Source organism: Triticum aestivum, chromosome 5B, assembly GCF_018294505.1.
Source record: "Triticum aestivum cultivar Chinese Spring chromosome 5B, IWGSC CS RefSeq v2.1, whole genome shotgun sequence".
Classification (NCBI taxonomy): domain Eukaryota; kingdom Viridiplantae; phylum Streptophyta; class Magnoliopsida; order Poales; family Poaceae; genus Triticum; species Triticum aestivum.
Genome location: NC_057807.1, coordinates 394,379,564 through 394,400,802, shown reverse-complemented (window position 1 = coordinate 394,400,802; position 21,239 = coordinate 394,379,564). Strand labels below are relative to the sequence as shown.

Sequence of the window (21,239 nt, the reverse complement as noted above, 5' to 3'; positions counted from 1 at the left end):
GCCACAGAAGGAGCCACGCGTGCACCGATCAGACGGTCAGCTGAGGCGGGTCACAATGGGCAAGAACATAAGCTAGTAATTTCACACTTCCCTAGACTATGTTACTACCACCATAGTGGGTAGGAACATCTATGTAGTGTCATGCAACGATGTATTTATTAGGTTATAGACTAATTGTTTCTTGGAGTGTGTGATGTTCCGGTAACTTAGCTAGTTACCACAAGCACCTCTCTCTTCACTAAATATGTGCCACATAAGCAAAGTTGTATTGGAGTGTGTGATGTTACTCCTAAGTTCCTCCCCACTGTGACCAGCCTGAGTGTGAGCTTGGGGAGAGAACACTGCGTAAATGGTCAGTGAAAGGAATTGGCTGGCGCGTGCATGCATGTAAAGGCAGCCACAATCACAAACCCATCGCGGCGTTCATCAAAAAGTATGAGAGCCGTGGCGCTTCCTCGGGTCGCCATGGCGGTCCTCCGCCGCCACGCCCTCCTCCTCGCTCTAGCGCTTCTATTCGGCGCGGCTTCCGGTGTCGCGGCGCGGCGGGGTGGCGTGGTTCCTCGGCGGCGGCAGCAGGTGGTGGACGTGGGTGTGATCTTGGACAGGTCGACATGGGTGGGGAACATCAGCTGGACGTGCATCGAGCTGGCTCTCGAGGACTTCTACGCCGACGCTAGACACGCCGCCCACCGCACCAGGCTGAAGCTTCACCTCCGGGACACCGGAGTCGACGCCGTCGAGGCCGCGTCCGCAGGTACGTACCCGCTGCACAGCCTCCCCGTTCAAACTGAGCAGTAGGCAATACTCGCTACGAAGACGGGTACATGGGCCTAATGATCTTCTGAAAACACACGGGCTTATCTTTTGGGTGGGCCGATCATGGGCCTTGATTAACTTAAGACCAACCTTCCGCGTGAGTCCATGGCATCCGGCAGGGGAGGCGCCGTCGCCCCTTTCTACTTCTTTTCACTTCTCGTTAGGGTTTCCTCCTCTCGGGCGACGGCGCTGCCTTCACCGTAGAGATCGTCGTCCCCTGCCGCTTCTCCCCGACGGTGGCCTGCTGCTTCTTCTGGACGTGGTGGCCGCGCAGAGGGGGCGGAGATAGGGTCCGTACCGCTCGCGGAACCACACCCCGAGCGAGAGAATCATGGCTGCGAAAGCATCGGCGTCGGGTTCATCCTCTGAACTTGAATCGCTGATGGAGGAACTTGGTCTAAGGGAAGATGATCTGCAAGATGTGGTGGTGGAGGACGGTGAGCTGCAGCAAGAGGCGACTCGCTGGATGGCTATAGCTAGGGTTCACACCGAAAAATTTTATAGCCAATACTGGTTTTACAAGGGCATGAGGGTGGCGTGGGATCTGGCGCAGGAAGTTAAGATCAGGCCGCTGGAAGACAACCTCTATACCCTCCAATTCTCGTGCCTCGGCGACTGGGAGAGGGTAATGGAGGAGGGACCGTGGTACTTCAAGGGGAAGGCGGTGGTCCTGGCGCCCTACGACGGATTCACCAAGCCGTCGACCATTGAACTCAAAAAGATCGATATCTAGATGCAAATACATGATCTACCTGATGGTTACTTTTCCAAGATCAAGGCCCTGTCGTCAACGGTGGGAGAGTTCATATTTGCTGAACCAAGGTCACAGGACTTTGAGGGCAATTTTGCAAGGGTTCGGGTAAGAATAGATGTGACGAAGCCTCTAAAAAATGCAGTCTCATTGGTGGTGAAGGAGGGGATGGAACGTGTTATCTTCAGAATCAAGTACGAGAGGTTGCCAGACTGGTGCGCTGTATGTGGTTACTTGGGGCACTTGTATAAGGAGTGCGGCGATGGAGTTCACCCACCGAAAGCACTAGTCTTCAAGGACATCAAAGCAGGTTGGTTCCAAGGCCCTGGTAGAGGTCCGGGAGGGGATGAAAGCCCTAGAGGTGGCCGCGGTCGCGGCCGTACATGGCGAGGAGGAGGGAGAGCTGCAGCTAGAGGTGCAGCTGATAGCCAGCAGTACGTGGATCCGGGCCTGTCAAGCAGTGATGTCGCGATGGAAGACCTGGATAGAAACAGAAAAAGAACTGCTCTAATGGATCCAGCAACCGCACAACCACAACACCCCATCCAGATTAACAAAAACCTGCTTATGCCACCTCCGGCGATCCCTCCGAGCCCCACGTCCAAGCAGGAGACAAAGAGAAACAAGCCAAGCCCTTCCACAGCTGAAACAAACACTGCGAAGAGTGCAACTACTAGCAAGACCCCTGATGCGCGTTTGGCGAACCCTCAAGAAGGGGTTCGCCAGGCGCAATGAGTCTATTGTGCTGGAACTATCGCGGAATTGGCAAAGCCGCGACAGTTCGTGAGCTTCGCACTCTAGCGAGGCAGTTTGCCCCCTCAATCCTCTGTATTCTTGAAACACAATTAGAAGGCTCGAGGGTTGAACAGCTAGCGGAAGGTTTAGGTTTTAATAGAAGTTACGCAGTGAGTAGTTGAGTAGTTCTGGACGAAGTGGTGGTCTTTGTATTTTTTGGAATGATGAAATAAAAGTGGAAATAATTGGTTACTCGAGGTACCACATTGATGCTCTAGTTGACAATATGGTGGACATGCAGGTCAGAATCATTTTTGTCTATGGCGATGCGCAAGTACCAAACAGGCAAAACACGTGGAATACTCTAAAAAACATAGCGGAGACACAGAAACAGGCCATGGGCTGTTATTGGCGATTTCAATGAAGTTTTGAACCTGAGCGAACATGATGGCGTTGGAAGTCGGAGCCAAGCTCAGATTGATGGTTTCTGTGAGGCGGTCGACACTTGTGGGTTGTCTGATTTAGGGTACACGGGCACAACCTGGACTTTCGAGAAAAAGGTTACGAATGGCACCTATACTCGCGTTCGGCTGGATAGATGTTTGGCTAATCCAGAATGGCTGTCAGCATTGCCAGCGTCTACACTTCAGCACAAAACGGTAGCGGGATCCGACCACAGCCCGATCCTTCTCATGCTACGTGATGTGCATGCATGCAGGGTGGGTCCCAAAACGTTTAAATATGAGACCATGTGGGAGAGGGAGGAATCCCTCTTTACTACTGTAGCGGGCAGGTGGAGCATGCAGGATGGTGGGAGCGTGCAATCATTACATGAAAAGCTGGGTGACTTGGCTGGTGATCTGTCGGCTTGGGATCGGCAGAGCTTTGGCTCGGTTCGACAGCAAATAGCACAGCTAAAAGTACAGTTGCAGCTCCTGCGAGCCATTCCAGGAAGATCCGGCCCCACCAGGGAAGAAACGAAAATTGTTGACAGGCTGCTGGAGCTCTTTCACCGCAAGGAAATGCTTTGGCGCCAGAGAGCGCGTGTGGAATGGCTAGTTCATGGTGACAAAAATACTTACTTTTTCCATCTACGGGCCAGTAGAAGGCGACGCAAAAATCAAATCAAATCTTTGCATGATGATCAGGGGCAAGTGATTGAGGAGCCAGCTGCGATGGAGGAGATGACAACAGCGTTCTAAAAAAATTTGTACACGTCAGAAGGGGTGCATAACATGGAGGAAGTTCTGCGACACGTCCCAACCAAGGTAACATCTGATATGAATGCCCTCCTGAATGCTCCATATACCCATGAGGAGGTCAAGTGCGCCTTGTTTCAAATGTTCCCAATTAAGGCTCCTTGTCCGGATGGATACCCAGCACACTTTTTTCAGCGTCATTGGGAGGTATGTGGAGAAGAGGTCATGAAAGTGGTGCTCAAAATAGTAGAGGGTAATGAGTCGGCAGCTTGCATCAATGACAATCTTGGTACTCATTCCCAAGGTAAAAAAAACCCACACTCCTCAAACAGTTTAGGCCTATTAGTCTGTGCAATGTCCTCTACAAGATTGCGTCTAAGGTAATATCCAATCGACTCAAGCAAATACTCCCAGATATTATCTCACCAGAATAGTCAGTTTTTGTCCCTGGCAGATTAATCACAGATAACATCATCGCGGCCTATGAGTGCTTGCGTTTTATGAAAAGGAACAAAGCCAAAAAACATCAGTCCTGTGCCCTCAAGCTAGACATGATGAAGGCCTATGACAGAGTTGAATGGCCCTACCTCCAGGCAATAATGTTGAAATTGGGGTTCACTTCCAGGTGGGTGGATATTGTTATGAGCATGGTATCTTCAGTGAAATTTTCTGTCCTTTTCAACGGTAAGAAGCTTGAGGAGTTCTGTCCTTCACGTGGTATCCGACAAGGGGACCCGATATCTCCATACTTGTTCTTGTTAGCAGCAGAGGGCCTGTCATGCCTGTTAAATTCAAAAAGAGAGTCATCCAACTTAGGTGGGATCCAAGTGGCACCTACGGCGCCATTAGTTAACCACCTATTATTCGCTGATGACAGCCTGTTGTTCTTCAAGGCAAATGGTGTGGGGGCTACCGAGGTGAACCAAGTCCTGGATATTTATTGCACTACCACAGGTCAGCGGATAAATTTTGACAAGTCATCTATTTTCTTCAGCAAAGGTGTTCCCGAGTTGGTTCACAATGATGTCAAAAATATCTTGAACGTCCCTAATGAAACTTTGAGTGAGAAATATTTAGGGATGCCCACAGACGTGGGAGCCTCGAAAAATGGCGCGTTCAAATATTTGAAGGACAGATTGTGGAACAAGATTCAAGGATGGGTCGAGAGGACTGAGAGGACGATGTCTTCTGCGGGCAAAGAGGTGTTGGTCAAAGCTGTGGCTCAAGCAATACCTGTTTTCTCAATGTCGTGTTTCAAATTACCAAGGGGCCTTTGTGAGCATCTGAACATGTTGATCAGGAAGTTTTGGTGGGGAAGTAAGAACGGTCAGCGCAAACCACACTGGGTCTCCTGGCAGGCTATGACTCAACCAAAAAGCATGGGAGGGCTTGGCTTCAAGGATTTCGAGCTTTTTAATCTTGCTATGCTAGCTCGTCAAGCTTGGCGTATGCTGCAGGACCCCGCCTTCCTTAGTGCGCGTATACTGAAAAGCATCTATTTCCCAAACTCCAGCATACTTGAAGCTTCACTTGGGAGTCATCCTAGTCAGGTCTGGAAAGCCCTAGTGGAGGGACGGGATATCTTGAAGCTGGATTTAATTAAGCACATAGGCAATGGAGAGAGCACAGATATTTGGACAGAAAACTGGCTCCCCCACCCAGAGATGATGAGACCATATGGATGCCTGGTAGCTGCACCTCCAGTCACAGTTTCTGAACTGATTGATTACACAAATGCAACGTGGAACAGGACATTGATCAATTCTACATTCCTTGCGTTTAACGCTAAGTTAATCCTTAGCATACCGCTGCCCACAACACCCATGCACGACTTCTGGTGTTGGGCTCACGAGCGTTCGGGCCAGTTTTCGGTACGGTCAGCATCAATATGCTAGTGGTAACGATGCAGAGAAGAGAAGCTTGGTTAAACAGTGCCTCGGGATCATCACATTCGCATGCAGACTCCAGCGCCTGGAAGTCTCTTTGGAAGACGGAGGTGCCTTCGAAGGTTCGAATGTTTTTATGGCGACTCTCGAAACACTCGCTCCCGACCGAGGACGTGAGGGCGAACCGGAACATGTCGACGGCGAGCACATGTGAATTATGTGGCGCTCCGGACTCCTGGCGACATTCCCTGCTCGAGTGCACCATTTCAAGATGTACTTGGGCGCTAGTGGACGAGGAGCTAGGCAGTGCCATTGCTGCTACACATGAGAACCGAGCCAAGAGTTGGCTCTTCAACCTGTTGGAGTCCCTCTCGCACGACCAATTCACCCTGGTGGCAGTGACGATGTGGGCTGTTTGGACATCGAGGAGGAAAGCCATACATGATGGAATATTTCAAACCCCACATGCGATATCGGCCTTTATAACTAGGTATATTCAAGATCTTGATGTGCTGAGAAAACCCAAGAAACAAGGTCGCCTCACGACTGGTAACAGAAGGTCAGTGCGACCGAGAGCACCCCCAGCAAACCATGCAAAGATCCACGTAGATGCGGGCACTCGGGGGCAGCTTGGAGGCTCAGCCATTGCTATATGCAGAGATAGCCAGGGTCGCTACATGGGCAGTTCCGCGCTTGTCATTGCAGGAGTTTGGAATCCAGCAACTTTGGAAGCAATAGCGTGTTGTGAAGCCGTGGCTTTGGCGGAAGATCTCAACCAACATAGCTACATCGTAGCATCCGATTGCAAGCAAGTTGTTGAAGATCTAGTTAAGGGAAGCCAAGGACAGTATGGAGCTGTAATCAGAGAAATCAGAAGCAGAGTCCCACCCACTAGTAATTTTTTTTTCGAAGGTCGTGAGGCGAATGTTGAAGCCCACAAGTTAGCTAAATACGCTTTGTCGTTACTTCCTGGGCGTCATGTGTGGCTTGGCCAGCCACATGACCAAACTTGTATCCCACCTTCTGTGGACTTTGAGTAATAAAAGGCTTTTACCCCTCAAAAAAAAACTTCTTTTCGCTTCCCATGTCGCCGGCGGCCGGCGCTGCCCTGCTAGGCGCGCCCTCGGCTCCTTGCTTATTTCGACACCGTCGCGCCGCCCCCCGAGGTATAGATAGAAGGTATCCCCTGCTTCCGCGTCCCCCAGCTCGTCGAGCCAAGTAATTTCGGAAGTCTCCCCGTCCTCAGATTTGGAACTGAAGTATATGAGTTGAAAAGCTAGAGCTATTCTCAACATTTGTTATTTATAATCTGTTTATTATTCGAGGGAAAATATACTGTTGTCAGCTGTTATTTTTGTTAGGGTGAAACCGACCTCGTGTACCCCGAACCTTTTGTACTGCAGATTTTACACCAATTTAATCATATGTTAGTGAATGGTATAGAGCCACCCAAAAGCTTAGGTGCTGCTATGTACTGTACCTATGCACGTTTTCCTTGCATTTGTTTGATAGTGACCCTTAATCTGCTGTAAAATATATGTTTTAAAGTAGTATCATTGCAGGTATTGATCTACTGAAAAATGTCCGCGTGCAAGCGATAATTGGCCCGCAGACGTCAACTCAAGCTAAATTTCTTGCTGAGCTTGGTAACAAATCATCGGTTCCAATCATTTCATTCTCTGCAAATAGCCCGTCGCGATCTGCGCAAACTCCATACTTCATCCGGACGGCATGGAACGACTCCTCTCAAGCAGAAGCTATTGCCGCACTTGTTCAGAAACACAGTTGGAGGGAAGTCATCCCTGTCTTTGAGGATGATGATTCCAATACCAGGTTCATTCCTGATCTTGTTGATGCCCTCAGACAAGTCGACACTCATGTTTCATACAGGTGCAAGATCCATCCTTCAGCCACAGAGAATGATATAAAGAGTGCTATCTCCGGCTTAAAAGAGAATTGGACAAGTGTATTTGTTGTGCGTATGTCTCATACTTTAGCCCGTAACTTTTTCAAGCTTGCTAAAGATGAAGGAATGATGGGCCGGGGCTTTGTCTGGATTACCGCATATGGCTTGACAGATATCTTTGATGTGGTTGGTTCGCCGGCACTTGATGTGATGCAAGGAGTTCTTGGGGTGAAACCTCATGTTCAACATACTGTGGAACTTCAAAACCTTAGTCAGAGATGGCGCAAGAAATACCAATTGGAGAATCCTGGAATTGCAGTAAGTATGCCTGTGGTGTATGGTCTCTATGCTTATGATACCATATGGGCATTAGCATTAGCAGCAGAGAAGGCTGGATATGTGAATTCAGACTTTGGGCCATCTGTAACAAACAATGGGTCCACTGACTTTGACAGAATGGATACTTCAAAGGCTGCTGAAAAATTGCGAGGCTCACTCTTGGACATCACGTTCATGGGCATGAGCGGGAACTTCTGTATTGCGGACATGCAGTTATTATCAGTCAATTACACGATAATCAACATTATCGGTCAGAAGAGAAAAGTAGTCGGTTATTGGACTCCAGGATCTGGCATCTCTGGCAGTCTAAATGTGAAGGCCGATCTTGGCACCATCAGATGGCCAGGAGATAACGAAAATGTGCCTAGAGGTTGGCTATTGCCAATGAATAAAACTCTCCAAATAGGCGTACCTGTCAAACCTGGGTTTGAAGAATTTGTAAAATTTGAAAATGGTAAACCCAAGGGGTTCTGCATAGATGTGTTTGAGGCAGTAATTAATGCATTATCCTACGATGTACCCCGTCACTATAAGCCGTTTGCAGACAAGAAAGGAAATAGTAAAGGAACTTATGACGATCTTGTCTACAGTGTTTATCGTAAGGTATGCATGGACTTCTTTTTGTTCCATTTTTCTCCTTTTTATGATCTCTCCTACCCCAGAGGAGATATATTTGGAGCTAAAACTGGCAAAAATGAAATAAATTCGTGAGATGATCAGAATGGCCTAACCGCACTAGGATTTCAGTGTTTTTCTTCTCAAATACTTAAGTATACAAAGAGTAGAGTGTAATTATCTAATTGACCATTGGTCATTAGTATGGTAATGTATAAAATCATATATCCGCACTCGTTCATGAAAGTTTTCTTTATTGTTGCTTGTTTAACCCGTGCACAAACAAGGAAAAAAAATAGTCTACATTGACAAATTGTACAGTTCCTTTCCTTTTCCAGATTGTATTACATTTTTTGTACTATTTACCATTCATGATAATTTTTTAGATTTTGTTACTCTTCTTCTAGGTGATTATGCTTAATTGCTTGCATTTTGTCTTATCTGCATTATTTTAGTGGTGTATCAATATGAATACGCCCAAGTTGAGGGTTGTCTTCCAGTTATTAGTATAATTAGCAATTAAGTACTTTGCATATGTAACCCGCAAAAAAAAGTACTTTGCATATGTTGTACTCTTGTAAAGCCCTGTAAGGTTAAAAGGGGAATTATCGCCTTTTGAAGTCATTGGAAGTATCGCAACTCACTTTATATGTGTTGCTGGCAGGAATATGATGTTGTGGTAGGTGATATAACAATCTTGGCCAACCGTTCTCTATATGTGGATTTTACTCTTCCTTACACAGAGTCAGGGGTGCGCATGCTGGTTCCAGTCCGGGACCAGAGGCAGAAGACTGCATGGACATTCCTAGATCCTTTGACAGCTGACCTATGGTTAGGAGCTGGGGCCTTCTTTGTCTTCACAGGTTTTGTAGTCTGGTGTATTGAGCATAGAACAAATGAAGATTTCAGAGGGCCCCCAGGCAGTCAAATTGGATTGGTCTTCTACTTCTCCTTCTCAACACTCGTGTTTGCTCATAGGGAGAGGATACTGAACAACTTATCAAGAATTGCAGTAGTTATTTGGCTTTTCGTAGTGCTGATATTGCAGCAGAGTTATACTGCAAGTTTAAGCTCAATTCTCACAGTGGAACAACTTCAGCCAACAGTCATCAATTTAGAAGAAGTTATCAGGAACGGGAGCTATGTCGGCTACCTCAATGATTCTTTCTTGCCTGTTCTTTTGAAAAGGTTGAAAATTGATGAATCAAAGATGATTCCCTTCGACTCTCCTGAGCAATACAATGAAGCCCTAACATCTGGAAGAGTTGCAGTCATTATTGATGAGATACCATACCTTAAGGTGTTCCTTAAACAGTATTGCCACAACTACACTATGGTTGGACCAACCTACAAGCTCGATGGATTTGGTTATGTGAGTACCAGTTTCCTGTTTTTGTATAGTAGCACATTTCTTGCATTCTAAATCCTAGATGCTGAATCAATTTCCGCTGCTATTTTGCTGTAGGATCATGCTAGTAGCTCAAATTTGTATATATTTATAGGCCATCAGACTATCTCCAAAAGAAACATTATTAGAGTGAACTGTTGGTTAAAATTATAGTTTTAGCCAATCTTTGAATTGTACTTTAAAATTCCTGATTTGTCACATGTGAACAAGCTAACGAAGGACGAACTTAAGATTAGATATTTTCATTGTCAAGAACCTAAAAATGATGCTGGATCATGTTCTGTGGAAAGTGTTGCTACATTATTTGTATTCAATTGGGAAATAGAATGCTTGCTTGCTTGCTTCTTGAAGTGTTGAATGGCATGATAAATCTACTTAATAAGGTCTTCATTTAGTTTGCTTTAACTTTCTGTTTGTATTACACTAATCTGTATCAAGTATATTGAGTTTAATTTCAGTAAGATCATTAGCCATTCTGAGAGCGAGCATTATGATCAATCACCTTACCAAGGGCTTGCGTGAATGACCAATATATCTGCCTTGCTTTATTTTGGGATGGTGGAAATTGATAATTTAATAACTGGCTCAGCATTATGCCTGGCATGTATTCACCAGTGAAGCCTTTTCTGATCGTCATTGTGTGCTAACTCTGCAGGCATTCCCTCGAGGCTCTCCACTCACACCTGATATTTCGAGGGGAATACTGAAATTCGCATCAGACGACAGAATGGTTAATATGCAGAAAGAATTGTATGGTGCTACGTCATGCCTTGACAAAGATGACTCCCAAACTTCAAGCAGCCTTACATTGCTCAGCTTTCAGGGGTTGTTCATCATCACAGGAACATCGTCAGTGCTGGCATTAATCATGCACGCTGTCATAACCATTTACAACAACCGACATGAATTCAGCAGTGACGGCGGTCAGAGTTCATGGCGCAGATGGCCTGCCATTCTCTCTAAGCTCTTCCACGAGGGCGACAATTCATCTAACACTCCAGATAAAAACGAGCCCGCAATAGAAAATGTGGATGGTGCAGCAGAGAGCCCACTAAGCATACCTAATCACATTATCGAGCACCTCGCAGACATGGATACAGGAAGCCCACCAGAAGGAGAAGGAACGCCAGGTAGGGAACTTTCAGTTCAGGGCACCGAACCATTGTCATTTGCATACATGCATTCTGAGAGGGGGCATAATGGAGCAGCTTCTTTGTCTCGGAATGGGAGCTCAATCCGCAGGAGACAGATAAGCATGGAATGACATACGTGGTGAACATGTAATTACTGATAACTGTAATTTAGCATTCATTTAGCACTCTGTATATGTTTATAGTTTCTCTCTTTTGGAACACATAGCTTGATGTGCATTGCCACATTGGAAATTATAATGGTAGTTGTGAGGAGCAACTGGTTCAGATGCTTGTGGTTTTGATAAACAGAAAATTATTAGCCTGCATACTGATTTTCCAGGAGCTGTTTGTCTTGTAAGGTGCCACCTGATGCTATTTTCCAGGAGCTGTTACTTACTAATATATGGAACGCAAAATATGTACTCCACATGTAAAGTATACATAAATATGGAGTCTCTCGCCCCCCGCGTCGTCTCCCCGAGCGAGACGACCGGGGGCTCCCATCCCGCCCTTCCCAGCGCCTCCCCTCCCCTTTTCACCCTCCTGACGCCGCCAGCCTGGACCACTGGGCCTTGCTCGTGTAGTGCTGGCGGCGGCGGCCCCGTTCTTCCCCCCCGTGCAGCGCCACGGCTCGGGCGGCGGGCGGCTGGCGGCGGTGCACTTCGGCGGCAGCTGATCCGGCGGCGACATGGCTCCTTGGGTGGCGCAGTGCCGGGTAGCGAGGTGGTGGTCGCGTGGCTGCTTGGCGGCGGGGCGACGCGGTGGCTGGCGGCGATACCCTCCCGGCCCAGATCTGGGCCCTTTTGGGCCCCATCTGAGTCTGGCGCGAGCCTGCCCGGAGCTTCTCTGTGACGTCTCCGGCGGATGGTGGGGTGACTTGTGTGGGGGGTGGCGGCGACGGCGACTCGTGTACTGCAGCGCGGCGACGGGGGCTTCACGAGCCCGTTTCGGGCTTGGCCGGGCCTATCTGGGCCTTCGGCGCGGGGGCGAAACATGGTTTCCGGGGGGGGGGGGGGGGGCTGGAGCCGGCACAGGCGTCGGTCGTGGCCATGGGCCACTTCTCCGCCTCCCCTTTCCCACAGTCGATTTATGGTCGCAGGTGCCTGGTTTGCCCCTGTTGCCTGATGTCTAGTACACAACCTTCTTTTTGTAGACGTTGTTGGGCCTGCAAGTGCACAGGTTTGTAGGACAGTAGCAAATTTCCCTCAAGTGGATGACCTAAGGTTTATCAATCCGTAGGAGGCGTAGGATGAAGATGGTCTCTCTCAAGCAACCCTGCAACCAAATAACAAAGAGTCTCTTGTGTCCCCAACACACCCAATACAATGGTAAATTATATAGGTGCACTAGTTCGGCGAAGAGATAGTGATGCAAGTGCAATATGGATGGTACATATAGGTTTTTGTAATCTGAAATAATAAAAACAGCAAGGTAACTAATGATAAAAGTGAGCGTAAACGGTATTGCAATGATAGGAAATAAGGCCTAGGGTTCATACTTTCACTAGTGCAAGTTCTCTCAACAATAATAACATAGATAGATCATATAACAAGTCCTCAACATGCAACAAAGAGTCACTCCGAAGTCACTAATAGCGGAGAACAAACGTAGAGATTATGGTAGGGTACGAAACCACCTCAAAGTTATTCTTTCGGATCAATCTATAAAAGAGTTCGTACTAGAATAACACCTTAAGATACAAATCAACCAAAACCCTAATGTCACCTAGATACTCCATTGTCACCTCAAGTATCCGTGGGCATGATTATACGATATGCATCACACAATCTCAGATTCATCCAACCAACATAAAAGTATTTCAAAGAGTGCCCCAAAGTTTCTACCGGAGAGTCAAGAACGTGTGTGTCGGAGTAATGGGCCACGGGTAGGCTCACCCGAGTCCCTCGATTTATCAAGACTTTGGGCCAGCTCCGCCTAGCTGGACCCCAAGCTGAAGCTCCGCCCTCTGGGACCGGCTGGCTCAGCGGCCGGCTGCCAGAGGGCGGCCAACCCAAGTCTACGGCGCTTCGAGTGACCGGCTCCTGGCGGCCGCCCTCCAAAGAGGGCAGCAACGGGCAGGCGGCTGTTGGAAATATGCCCTAGAGGCAATAATAAAAGCATTATTATTATATTTCCTTGTTCATGATAATTGTCTTTATTCATGCTATAATTGTGTTATCCGAAAATCGTAATGCATGTGTGAATAATAGACATCAACATGTCCCTAGTGAGCCTCTAGTTGACTAGCTCGTTGATCAACAGATAGTCATGATTTCCTGACTATGGACACTGGATGTCATTGATAACGAGATCACATCATTAGGAGAATGATGTGATGGACGAGACCCAATCCTAAACATAGCACAAGATCGTATAGTTCGTTTGCTAGAGTTTTGCAATGTCAAAGTATCTTTTCCTTAGACCATGAGATCGTGTAACTCCCGGATACCGTAGGAGTGCTTTGGGTATGCCAAACGTCACAACGTAACTGGGTGACTATAAAGGTAGACTACGGGTATCTCCGAAAGTGTCTGTTGGGTGACATGGATCAAGACTGGGATTTGTCACTCCGTATGACGGAGAGGTATCACTGGGCCCACTCGGTAATGCATCATCATAATGAGCTCAGAGTGACCAAGTGTCTGGTCACGGGATCATGCATTACGGTACGAGTAAAGTGACTTGCCGGTAACGAGATTGAACGAGGTATTGGGATACCGACGATCGAATCTCGGGCAAGTAACATATCGATAGACAAAGGGAATAGCATACGGGGTTGATAGAATCCTCGACATCGTGGTTCATCCGATGAGATCATCGTGGAGCATGTGGGAGCCAACATGGGTATCCAGATCCCGCTGTTGGTTATTGACCGGAGAGTCGTCTCGGTCATGTCTGCTTGTCTCCCGAACCCGTAGGGTCTACACACTTAAGGTTCGGTTACGCTAGGGTTGTAGGGATATGTATATGCAGTAACCCGAATGTTGTTCGGAGTCCCGGATGAGATCCCGGACGTCACGAGGAGTTCCGGAATGGTCCGGAGGTAAAGATTTATATATGGGAAGTCCTGTTTCGGGCATCGGGACAAGTTTCGGGGTTATCGGTATTGTACCGGGACCACCGGAGGGGTCCCGGGGGCCCACCGGGTGGGGCCACCCATCCCCGGGGGCCACATGGGCTGTAGGGGGTGCGCCTTGGCCTGCTTGGGCCAAGGGCACCAGCCCCACTAGGCCCATGCGCCTAGGGTTTCCAAGGGGGAAAGAGTCCTAGGGGGTTAAGGCACCTCCTAGGTGCCTTGGGGGGGAGGGAAACCTCCCCTTGGCCGCCGCCCCTAGGAGATTGGATCTCCTAGGCTGCGCACCACCCCCCTTGGCACCCCTATATATAGTGGGGGAGAGGAGGGACCTCATACCTTGAGTCCTTGGCCTTTGGTTGCCTCCTTCTCCCTCCCCAACACCTCCTCCAACTCCATAGCGCTTAGCGAAGCTCTGCCGGAGTACTGCAGCTCCATCAACACCACGCCGTCGTGCTGCTGCTGGTGCCATCTCCCTCAACCTCTCCTCCCTCCCTTGCTGGATCAAGAAGGAGGAGACGTGGCTGTTCCGTACGTGTGTTGAACGCGGAGGTGCCGTCCGTTCGGTGCTAGGATCTCCGGTGATTTGGATCACGTCGTGTTCGACTACATCATCCCCGTTCTTTGAACGCTTCCGCTCGCGATCTACAAGGTATGTAGATGCATCCAATGACTCGTTGCTAGATGAACTCCTAGATGATCTTGGTGAAACGAGTAGGAAAATTTTTGTTTTCTGCAACGTTCCCCAACAGTGGCATCATGAGCTAGGTCTATGCGTAGTTCTTCTTGCGCGAGTAGAACACAATTTGTTGTGGGCGTAGATTTGTCAACTTTCTTGCCGTTACTAGTCCTTTCTTGCTTCAGCGGTATTGTGGGATGAAGCGGCCCGGACCAACCTTACACGTACGCTTACGTGAGACCGGTTCCACCGACTAACATGCACTAGTTGCATAAGGTGGCTGGCGGGTGTCTGTCTCTCCTACTTTAGTTGGAGCGGAATCGATGAACAGGGTCCTTATGAAGGGTAAATAGAAGTTGACAAATCACGTTGTGGCTTTAACGTAGGTAAGAAAACGTTCTTGCTAGAACCCTAATTCAGCCACGTAAAACTTGCAACAACAATTAGAGGACGTCTAACTTGTTTTTGCAGCAAGTGGTTTGTGATATGATATGGCCAAAGTTGTGATGAATGATGAATGATCTATATGTGATGTATGAGATGTTCATGCTATTGTAATAGGATTCACGACTTGCATGTCGATGAGTATGACAACCGGCAGGAGCCATAGGAGTTGTCTTTATTCTTTTATATGACCTGCGTGTCATCAAGAAACGCCATGTAAATTACTTTACTTTATTGCTAAACGCGTTAGCCATAGTAGTAGAAGTAATAGTTGGCGAGCAACTTCATGGAGACACGATGATGGAGATCATGATGATGGAGATCATGGTGTCAAGCCGGTGACAAGATGATCATGGAGCCCCAAGATGGAGATCAAAGGAGCTATGTGATATTGGCCATATCATGTCACGTTTATTATTTGATTGCATGTGATGTTTATCATGTTTTGCATCTTGTTTACTTAGAACGACGGTAGTAAATAAGATGATCCCTCACAATAATTTCAAGAAGTGTTCCCCCTAACTGTGCACCGTTGCGACAGTTCGCTGTTTCAAAACACCACGTGATGATCGGGTGTTTTATTCAGACGTTCACATACAACGGGTGTAAGACAGATTTACACATGCAAACACTTAGGTTGACTTGACGAGCCTAGCATGTACAGACATGGCCTCGGAACACAGAAGACCGAAAGGTCGAGCATGAGTCGTATAGAAGATACGATCAACATGAAGATGTTCACCGATGTTGACTAGTCCGTCTCACGTGATGATCGGACACGGTCTAGTTTAACTCGGATCATGTAATACTTAGATGACCAGAGGGATGTCTAATCTAAGTGGGAGTTCACTAATAATTTGATTAGTTGAACTTAATTATCATGAACTTAGTCTAAAATCTTTGCAATATGTCTTGTAGATCAAATGGCCAACGTAGTCCTCAACTTCAACGCGTTCCTAGAGAAAACTAAGCTGAAAGACGATGGCAGCAACTATACGGACTGGGTCCGGAACCTGAGGATCATCCTCATAGCTGCCAAGAAAGATTATGTCCTACAAGCACCGCTTGGTGACGCACCCGTTCTCCCTGCAGAACAAGATGTTATGAACGCTTGGCAGGCACGTTTCGATGACTACTCCCTCGTTCAGTGCGGCATGCTTTACAGCCTAGAGCCGGGGCTCCAAAAGCGTTTTGAGAGACATGGAGCATATGAGATGTTCGAAGAGCTGAAAATGGTTTTCCAAGCTCATGCCCGGGTCGAGAGATATGAAGTCTCCGACAAATTCTTCAGCTGTAAGATGGAGGAAAACAGTTCTGTCAGTGAGCACATACTCACTATGTCTGGGTTGCATAACCGCTTGACTCAGCTGGGAGTTAATCTCCCGGATGATGCGGTCATTGACAGAATCCTCCAGTCGCTTCCACCAAGCTACAAGAGCTTTGTGATGAACTTCAATATGCAGGGGATGGAAAAGACCATTCCTGAAGTATTTGCTATGCTGAAATCAGCAGAGGTAGAAGTCAGAAAGGAACATCAAGTGTTGATGGTCAATAAAACCACTAAGTTCAAGAAAGGCAAGGGTAAAAAGAACTTCAAGAAGGACGGCAAGGAGGTTGCCGCGCCCGGCAAGCAAGCTGCTGGGAAGAAGCCAAAGAATGGACCCAAGCCCGAGACTGAGTGCTTTTATTGCAAGGGAAGCGGTCACTGGAAGCGGAACTGCCCTAAGTACTTAGCGGATAAGAAGGCCGGCAAAACAAAAGGTATATGTGATATACATGTAATTGATGTGTACCTTACTAGTGCCCGTAGTAGCTCCTGGGTATTTGATACCGGTGCAGTTGCTCACATTTGTAACTCAAAGCAGGGGCTGCGGAATAAGCGGAAACTGGCAAAGGACGAGGTGACGATGCGCGTCGGGAATGGTTCCAAGGTCAATGTGATCGCCGTCGGCACGCTACCTCTGCATCTCCCTTCGGGATTAGTTTTAAACCTTAATAATTGTTATTTAGTGCCAGCTTTGAGCATGAACATTGTATCGGGATCTCGTTTAATTCGAGATGGCTACTCTTTTAAATCTGAGAATAATGGTTGTTCCATTTTTATGAGAGATATGTTTTATGGTCATGCTCCTATGGTGAATGGTTTATTCCTTATGAATCTCGAACGTGATGCTACACATATTCATAATGTGAGTACCAAAAGAAGTAAGGTTGATAATGATAGTCCCACATACTTGTGGCACTGCCGCCTTGGTCACATAGGTGTTAAACGCATGAAGAAGCTCCATGCTGATGGACTTTTAGAGTCTCTTGATTATGAATCATTTGACACGTGCGAACCATGCCTTATGGGTAAAATGACCAAGACTCCGTTCTCAGGAACAATGGAGCGAGCAACCGACTTATTGGAAATCATACATACTGATGTGTGCGGTCCAATGAGTGTTGAGGCTCGCGGTGGCTATCGTTATGTTCTCACCCTCACTGATGATTTAAGTAGGTATGGGTATATCTACTTAATGAAACACAAGTCTGAAACCTTTGAAAAGTTCAAGGAATTTCAGAGTGAGGTTGAAAATCAACGTGACAGGAAAATCAAGTTTCTACGATCAGATCGTGGAGGAGAATACTTGAGTCACGAGTTTGGGGCACACTTAAGAAAATGTGGAATAGTTTCACAACTCACGCCGCCTGGAACACCTCAGCGTAATGGTGTGTCCGAACGTCGTAATCGCACTCTGTTAGATATGGTGCGATCTATGATGTCTCTTACCGATTTACCGCTTTCCTTCTGGGGCTATGCTTTAGAGACTGCCGCATTCACTTTAAATAGGGCTCCGTCGAAATCCGTTGAGACGACACCGTATGAATTATGGTTTGGGAAGAAACCTAAGCTGTCGTTTCTAAAAGTTTGGGGATGCGATGCTTATGTCAAGAAACTTCAACCTGAAAAGCTCGAACCCAAATCGGAAAAATGCGTCTTCATAGGATACCCAAAAGAAACTATTGGGTACACCTTCTACCTCAGATCCGAAGGCAAGATCTTTGTTGCCAAGAATGGGTCCTTTCTGGAGAAAGAGTTTCTCTCGAAAGAAGTAAGTGGGAGGAAAGTAGAGCTTGATGAAGTATTACCTCTTGAACCGGAAAATGGCGCAACTCAAGAAAATGTTCCTGAGGTGCCAGCACCGACTAGAGAGGAAGTTAATGATAATGATCAAGATACTTCTGATCAAGCTCCTACTGAAATTCGAAGGTCCACAAGGACACGTTCCGCACCAGAGTGGTACGGCAACCCTGTCTTGGAAATCATGTTGTTAGACAACGGTGAACCTTCGAACTATGAAGAAGCGATGGCGGGACCAGATTCCGACAAATGGCTAGAAGCCATGAAATCCGAGATAGGATCCATGTATGAAAACAAAGTATGGACTTTGACTGACTTGCCCGTTGAGCGGCGAGCCATAGAAAATAAATGGATCTTTAAGAAGAAGACAGACGCGGATGGTAATGTGACCATCTATAAAGCTCGGCTTGTCGCTAAGGGTTATCGACAAGTTCAAGGGGTTGACTACGATGAGACTTTCTCACCGGTAGCGAAGCTGAAGTCCGTCCGAATCATGTTAGCAATTGCCGCATTCTATGATTACGAAATATGGCAAATGGACGTCAAAACGGCATTCCTTAATGGTTTCCTTAAGGAAGAATTGTATATGATGCAGCCGGAAGGTTTTGTCGATCCTAAGAATGCTGACAAAGTGTGCAAGCTCCAACGCTCGATTTATGGGCTGGTGCAAGCATCTCGGAGTTGGAACATTCGCTTTGATGAGATGATCAAAGCGTTTGGGTTTACACAGACTTATGGAGAAGCCTGCGTTTACAAGAAAGTGAGTGGGAGCTCTGTAGCATTTCTCATATTATATGTAGATGACATACTTTTGATGGGAAATGATATAGAACTCTTGGACAGCATCAAGGCCTACTTGAATAAAAGTTTTTCAATGAAGGACCTTGGAGAAGCTGCTTATATATTAGGCATCAAAATCTATAGAGATAGATCAAGACGCCTCATAGGTCTTTCACAAAGCACATACCTTGATAAGATATTGAAAAAGTTCAATATGGATCAATCCAAGAAAGGGTTCTTGCCTGTGTTACAAGGTGTGAAATTGAGCTCAGCTCAATGTCCGACCACGGCAGAAGATATAGAAGAGATGAGCGTCATCCCCTATGCCTCAGCCATAGGTTCTATTATGTATGCCATGCTGTGTACCAGACCTGATGTAAACCTTGCCGTCAGTTTGGTAGGAAGGTACCAAAGTAATCCCGGCAAGGAACACTGGACAGCGGTCAAGAATATCCTGAAGTACCTGAAAAGGACTAAGGAAATGTTTCTCGTTTATGGAGGTGACGAAGAGCTCGTCGTAAAGGGTTACGTCGACGCTAGCTTCGACACAGATCTGGATGACTCTAAGTCACAAACCGGATACGTGTATATTTTGAATGGTGGGGCAGTAAGCTGGTGCAGTTGCAAGCAAAGCGTCGTGGCGGGATCTACATGTGAAGCGGAGTACATGGCAGCCTCGGAGGCAGCACATGAAGCAATATGGGTGAAGGAGTTCATCACCGACCTAGGAGTCATACCCAATGCGTCGGGGCCGATCAAGCTCTTCTGTGACAACACTGGAGCTATTGCACTTGCCAAGGAGCCCAGGTTTCACAAGAAGACAAGGCACATCAAGCGTCGCTTCAACTCCATTCGTGAAAATGTTCAAGATGGAGACATAGAGATTTGTAAAGTACATACGGACCTGAATGTAGCAGATCCGTTGACTAAACCTCTCCCTAGAGCAAAACATGATCAACACCAGAATTCCATGGGTGTTCGATTCATCACAATGTAACTAGATTATTGACTCTAGTGCAAGTGGGAGACTGTTGGAAATATGCCCTAGAGGCAATAATAAAAGCATTATTATTATATTTCCTTGTTCATGATAATTGTCTTTATTCATGCTATAATTGTGTTATCCGGAAATCGTAATGCATGTGTGAATAACAGACATCAACATGTCCCTAGTGAGCCTCTAGTTGACTAGCTCGTTGATCAACAGATAGTCATGATTTCCTGACTATGGACACTGGATGTCATTGATAACGAGATCACATCATTAGGAGAATGATGTGATGGACGAGACCCAATCCTAAACATAGCACAAGATCGTATAGTTCGTTTGCTAGAGTTTTGCAATGTCAAAGTATCTTTTCCTTAGACCATGAGATCGTGTAACTCCCGGATACCGTAGGAGTGCTTTGGGTATGCCAAACGTCACAACGTAACTGGGTGACTATAAAGGTAGACTACGGGTATCTCCGAAAGTGTCTGTTGGGTGACATGGATCAAGACTGGGATTTGTCACTCCGTATGACGGAGAGGTATCACTGGGCCCACTCGGTAATGCATCATCATAATGAGCTCAGAGTGACCAAGTGTCTGGTCACGGGATCATGCATTACGGTACGAGTAAAGTGACTTGCCGGTAACGAGATTGAACGAGGTATTGGGATACCGACGATCGAATCTCGGGCAAGTAACATATCGATAGACAAAGGGAATAGCATACGGGGTTGATAGAATCCTCGACATCGTGGTTCATCCGATGAGATCATCGTGGAGCATGTGGGAGCCAACATGGGTATCCAGATCCCGCTGTTGGTTATTGACCGGAGAGTCGTCTCGGTCATGTCTGCTTGTCTCCCGAACCCGTAGGGTCTACACACTTAAGGTTCGGTTACGCTAGGGTTGTAGGGATATGTATATGCAGTGACCCGAATGTTGTTCGGAGTCCCGGATGAGATCCCGGACGTCACGAGGAGTTCCGGAATGGTCCGGAGGTAAAGATTTATATATGGGAAGTCCTGTTTCGGGCATCGGGACAAGTTTCGGGGTTATCGGTATTGTACCGGGACCACCGGAGGGGTCCCGGGGGCCCACCGGGTGGGGCCACCCATCCCCGGGGGCCACATGGGCTGTAGGGGGTGCGCCTTGGCCTGCTTGGGCCAAGGGCACCAGCCCCACTAAGCCCATGCGCCTAGGGTTTCCAAGGGGAAAGAGTCCTAGGGGGTTAAGGCACCTCCTAGGTGCCTTGGGGGGGAGGGAAACCTCCCCTTGGCCGCCGGCCCTAGGAGATTGGATCTCCTAGGCTGCGCACCACCCCCCCTTGGCACCCCTATATATAGTGGGGAGAGGAGGGACCT

The 21,239-nt window shown here is 47.4% G+C and overlaps 1 protein-coding gene across 1 annotated transcript; it reads left to right on the top strand.

Annotated features, from left to right (window-relative positions):
- Positions 1-454: 454 nt before the first annotated feature.
- LOC123116206 (glutamate receptor 2.9-like) lies at positions 455-10,919 on the top strand. Its single transcript, XM_044537200.1, has 4 exons — positions 455-754; positions 6,950-8,235; positions 8,912-9,619; positions 10,311-10,919. Exons 1-4 carry the CDS (start codon positions 466-468, stop codon positions 10,917-10,919), a joined length of 2,892 nt encoding a protein of 963 aa, XP_044393135.1. The 5' UTR covers positions 455-465.
- The last annotated feature ends 10,320 nt before the right edge of the window (positions 10,920-21,239 follow it).